Source organism: Engraulis encrasicolus, chromosome 5, assembly GCF_034702125.1.
Source record: "Engraulis encrasicolus isolate BLACKSEA-1 chromosome 5, IST_EnEncr_1.0, whole genome shotgun sequence".
Classification (NCBI taxonomy): Eukaryota; Metazoa; Chordata; class Actinopteri; order Clupeiformes; family Engraulidae; genus Engraulis; species Engraulis encrasicolus.
Window position 1 is genome coordinate 22,742,605 of NC_085861.1, and position 6,000 is coordinate 22,748,604.

General features: G+C 44.9%; 1 protein-coding gene across 1 annotated transcript in view; it reads right to left on the reverse strand.

The window, feature by feature from the left end:
- zfpm2a (zinc finger protein, FOG family member 2a) overlaps nt 1-6,000 on the reverse strand; it is a 225,809-nt gene that overhangs the window by 7,302 nt on the left and 212,507 nt on the right. The window contains exon 6 of the mRNA XM_063198952.1: nt 1,190-1,396. Coding sequence (XP_063055022.1) covers nt 1,190-1,396 — 207 coding nt within the window. The remainder of the gene's footprint in view (nt 1-1,189; nt 1,397-6,000) is intronic.

Genomic DNA, 6,000 nt, shown 5'->3' on the forward strand with positions numbered 1-6,000 from the left:
AGACATAACATCCCATTCGTTTTCAATGGGGTTTTACACGTATGTCTGGTGAGTTAGAATGTCGATACCACCAAAGCACCTACAGGTGGCATAGAAATCTACGGGTATATTGAAGAGTGAAGTGTGGGTCACCAGACCAAACAAGCAAAAACAGTTGAGAGCAAAGCATCAAGGATATCTGGGCTTCCATAACTCCCATGCAATGCCCTGCCTTTGACTTCAATGTTAAACGCAGCATTCCAGTTACTAAGACAAAGAGCTTATCACCAAGTATTGAACATTGAAATGTAATTTAGAAGGTACCAAATTCCAACTGTTTTGATGTAAATTGGAAATTTGGATTACAACACTACAAAACTATTTTGCTTAATAATGTGGAACAGAGCATTTTAAGTTTTTTATTATTTAAAAAAAATACAGATATCATTGGAAGGTTCATTCAAAAACTTTTTAATTGTACTCTAATGACTGATGACTTGAAAATTATGATGACTGTCATTTGTATTGATTATTTGGGGAAACCGCGAAAAATGTCATTTGCGTAATAATGTGGAATGCGGTGTAGATGCATGTTTTCCTCAGTATACAGCCGACCCAACTCATATAATGCCAGCTTATTTGCATAGTATATTATCTCCTAACCCAGTGTCTCCCAACCTTTTTTGTCTCGTGTACCCCCTACGCATTCATGTCATTCTATGAGTACCGTGTACCCCCTACGCATCCTCGCTCATGTTCTATAATATGTTCCTCTATCCCAATATGATTACCCTCCATACTAGGGCTGTAACGATACACTCAACTCACGATTCGGTTCGTATCACGATTTTTGACCTACGGTTCGATACACCCCACGATTTCTGAAATGTATCTCAACTGAAGTTTGGAAACACTATCACATCAAATCATAAGGTTGTTTTCTGGACTAATGGGTAATAAAACTTTGAAAGGGCGTATCACGATACTGCCTCCTTGTATACAGTATTGTGACTCTGTGTATCACAATTTCTCGGTTCGATACAATATCGTTACAGCCCTACTCCATACATTTGTTTTTCTTGATATTTTCCCATGTACTGTACCCCCCTGCATTGTGTTCACGTACCCCTAGTGGTACACATACCCCTAGTTGGGAAACACTGTCCCAACCCAATATGGCTAGCGCTCTGGGCGGTAGCTATCTACTCACTGTTGACGATGGCGGTGGGCAGGATGGAGGCCATGGCGGCCTGCTGGGGCAGCAGCTGGATGCTGTCGAGGAGGCGCGCCGGGTACATCCCCTCGCTCATGGACATGTGGCCCACCGCCTGCAGCCGCGAGTCAAAGTCCACCACGAACGCCACCAGCTCCTCGCCCTCCAGCAGGTTCTTGGTGGTGGTGCACCACAGCTGGCCTCCTGTAAAACACGCGCGCGCACACACACACACACACACAGACACACACACACACACACACACACACACACACACACACACACACACACACACACACACACACACACACACACACACACACACACACACACACACACACACACACACACACACACACACACACACACACACAGACACACAGAGACGTGATGAGTGAGATTCTTGAAGCCAAAGCTCACCCTCCCTTCAAGTACAAGGCCAAACAGAAACGGGCAGGCAGGCAGGGATTTATTGAGTGTGTTGAAACCAAAACTCACTGCCTGCAACAAGACACAAATATAAAGAGACATTTGATGGCTGTGTCAAAGGAAGATTCAGATCTGTTTGACAACTCAAGGTGAACAGAAACACAGACAGGTTGGCTTTTTTGGGGGGAGATCATATTATTCTTAATTATTTAGACCAAAGACATAAATAAATGCTTTCATTGGCATCAGCACATTCAGATCACATGAATAACTACAGTACATCGCATTCATGATTCACGTATCCAGTTAAATCTAAGAAAATGCCTATAGTATCGGTGATAGTCACGCCAGAGTAGATTTATCCATCTCCTACTCTGGGTAAAAGAGAGGAAGCTAGTCTATCAGCTCTGTCTTTCCCCCTACACCATGAGGGCAAAAGGATTTCCTCTTGACATGCTTGATGTTACAGTCAACATCCAGGACCCCCTGCCTGAGCAAACTAAAGCACCAGGCTTGTTATAATTTGCAGTGACAGTGATATGGTGTTGGATGAAGCTGATATGTAGGGAAGTACAAGTAAGCATATTCCCAGAGTGCTCTAGAACAGTGGTTCTCAAACTTTTTGTGTGAAGTACCACCCAAGAAAATATTGAGCTCTCCGAGTACCACCTTGACAACCAACCTTGACCAACCAACCTTCCATATTCAATACAGGAGATCAACAGCTACAGTCACATTCAGTGCAGTTTTAAATGTCTTGCTTGCCTAGTATATTCTGCATTATGTTTTCAGATTCATACTGTTCAATATTACAAAATGTGAAACCAAAGAGACATTTTCGACTGCAACAACTTGATCAGCCTTCAAATCAATGCACAAAAAATGAACTCTTCCAAGTACCACCAGAGATGTCTCAAGTACCACCAGTGGTAGGCGTACCACAGTTTGAGCACCACTGATCTAGAATTCCACCACTCAGCAGTTCTTGCACTGGGTTTTTTTATGTACGGTTTTAATGCACTTGTTCAAATTCATGTGTACATGTGTTAAGAAATTGTGAAGCAGCTCTATTTTTCTCCATCGGACGACATGGAACTCAACTGAACTGAATGTTTCAAAAGTTCAAGGGTCCTTGCACAGCCTCTGTGTGATGATACGAGCCGGGAAACTTTACTCTAATAATACAAAGTCAAACAAGTCTGCGGTAAACCTGTTTTTTTCTATTGTATGAACTGACTGCTTCCGTTTATAATATTTCTTTCTAGTATTGCAGTTTGACCAGGCCACACCTGAGGTACATACACGGCTACATTTAAACTGTTGAAGTTTGGATTAAGCATTCTTCAGTTGAAGTCTTTATGACGTATTTATTAAGCCAGTCAGTTACAGAGAGAGAGGCCGGGGAAGAGAGCGGTATGGTGCGGTGGGGGGGTTGGATGGTGTGGGGATGGGGAGGTTTAAGCCCAGATAATATTTATCTCTGCACATGACAGGCTTTTCAGCGGCACTTCATTTTCCCATTGAAGAGATTAAAGTTTTTTAATGTGACTATTTACAAAAATCTGGCTGCCAAGATAACAACAAACCATGATATGCCGAAGCGCTAAATGGCAGAATTAGGACATTGTTTCGGGAAAAGGGGGAGAAAAGCTGGACAATTAATTAAACCGCACTGTTAGCTCTCAAAGATGAGCAAACACTCCGACAGCGCCGTCGGAGCGGGAGAGAGGACCCGCGCATGGACTCCAGCTGCTTTGGGCAGCTCAAAGGTACCTCCGTGGCCGCTGCCAGCTTTGACAGGGCCCGGTACAAAATCATCTGAAAGGGCCACGCTCTCAATACATACAACCTAGGTGCTGTTTCCACGTAGCTGGATATTTTTATATGTGGATATTTTTTTCTCCTGGTTGCATTGGTTTTGCATTGGTTTTGGCCTTCCGTTTCCACGTAGCAGATATGTAAAATCCAGGTATAAAAAGCAGGAGAAAAAAATATCCTGTTTAGGGGGCTGAAACACATTTGTTGCAATGGAGGATTTAATTTTATCCACATGTTGTGTTTACACCTCAACAGGAGAAAAAAATATCCTGCTAAAAAAATGTCCTGCTTCGTGGAAACAGCACCATAATAAGTTCCCAATTCTGGGTTCCCTCCTTCCCTGGGCCCGGGACAGCTGACTCATTTGTCCACCCCTGTCGGTGGGCCTGATTACCTCAGTCAGCTGCAGCTGGTGCGTGCTGCTTGTGGTGGATAAAGGAGGAGCCAGCTCCTTTTTTTTTTAGCAGCGGGCCTCCCAGAAACCCACCGCAAGTGTTTACATTAGAGGTCAAATGCTAAACCACCACATTGCCTCAGATGTTGCCGAATACGTGGGGTGCTAATTATACCTCTAGCACAGTCTGCTGAGATTACTACTACTACTTCTACAGAGGGTGGATCTAATAATAAAAGCAGCCAATTATACTGTAATACACAGCTGTTGACAGCTTTGACTGGGGCCTGGGACAAAGTCCTGTGAAAGGTCCCCCCTCAGTCAATATATAATGCAATGGGGACCCTGGGCCCGGGACAAATGACTTATTGCTATACAGTAAAAACACTGGAGGACTCAAGGACTAGAGACCAAAGCCTTTTTAGTTGTTACAACGCCTTTTGACATCTATGTGCCTTCAGAAAGTGCTTGCTAGAGATGTTGACATTTGCTGTCCGACACTTTGTGTCAGTCTACAGGAAAACAATTCGATTCGAGTGAAAGTCGGAGGAGAAACAATGAGCTGCAGTCTGAAAAAAACCTAAAGTCAGGCTCAAACTACACGATTATCGGCCCGATTATCGTCTGAAAACCCCCCTTATGAGAATCGGTGGAACGACACCCCCCCAGGACCATCGCAAGTGTGTGACGTTGTAAGACAGAGCTTTAGCAGCTCAAAGGGTCGCCGATCGCAAATCGTAGACATCTAGCTCTGTTTGATATTTGCGACTGGAAATAGAACGTCAGGCATTGTCTTGGGTGGTTATGATCAGGGATAAGATTGACAGGTACGATTCCATTTACTGTATGTGTGCGGCGCAACCCGACGGCAAAATTGGACACAAAATTGGTGAAAAGTTGTGAAGTTTGAGCCTAGCGTAGCCTCACTACAGATGGGGTCGCCGGCGGGCCTATTCACTATTTGCTGAAAATACTCAACTCCATCATAACAACATTGCTCTGACCGCGCAGAGAGCCTAAGTAGCAGATTAAGACACAGCCATTACAATTTTGGTGACCAAAAGGTTATAACATAGGCTCTGTGCTAAGGGGTTAAGGCAGCCATGGTACAGTAACCAGTGTGCTGTAGCTGCCAGTCCTTGATGCTGGGTGGAGAGCTCCTCGGCTGTACCGTACTCCAGCCCATATCTCACTGCCAGCTTGCTGTGACACTATCTATGTTTGCTCATCTCATAAGACCACACAAGTTTCTCACTCTCTGTGTGTGTGTGTGTGTGTGTCAGTGTGTGTGTGTGTGTGTGTGTGTGTGCGTGCGTGTGGTCAACTTTAAGTGCATGTCAGAGGAAAGAAGGGCTATTAATAAAGGCCATCATTTTGTAGTCACCTTAACATGCAGTGGCAGTGTTACAGCGTGTGTGTGTGTGTGTGTGTGTGTGTGTGTGTGTGTGTGTGTGTGTGTGTGTGTGTGTGTGTGTGTGTGTGTGTGTGTGTGTGTGTGTGTGTGTGTGTGTGTGTGTGTGTGTGAGAGAGAGAGAGAGAGAGAGAGAGAGTGAGAAGAGAGCGAAGAAGAGACACAGAGACAGCCATGTCTTAAAAAGAAGTTTATCAGGTTGATCTACAATAACAAGACTCTCCTCTCCTCAGCCTTGTCCTCCTCATCTGCTTCTGTATCCTGTCACCACACACACACACGCACACACACGCACACACACGCACGCACACACACACACACACACACACACACACACACACACACACACACACACACACACACACACACACACACACACACACACACACACACACACAGACAGAGGCCGCCACCAGAAGGGGCTCTTTGAGTCCTTATCTCCTAATTAAAATAACAAAACTAGATGTGTGCTGCCAGGCAGCCTATGTGAGCACACACATAAGATCTGAGTCATCGTTCACTTGGTGCAGAGGGCCAGCGGGTCTTGTCCTGTCCTATCCTGTCCTATCCTGTCCTATCCTATCCTATCCTATCCTATCCTATCCTATCCTGTCCTGTCCTGTCCTGTCCTGTCCTGTCCTGTCCTGTCCTGTCCTGTCCTGTCCTGTCCTGTCCTATCCTATCCTATCCTATCCTATCCTATCCTATCCTATCCTATCCTATCCTATTCTAACCTGTCCTATCCTGTCCTATCCT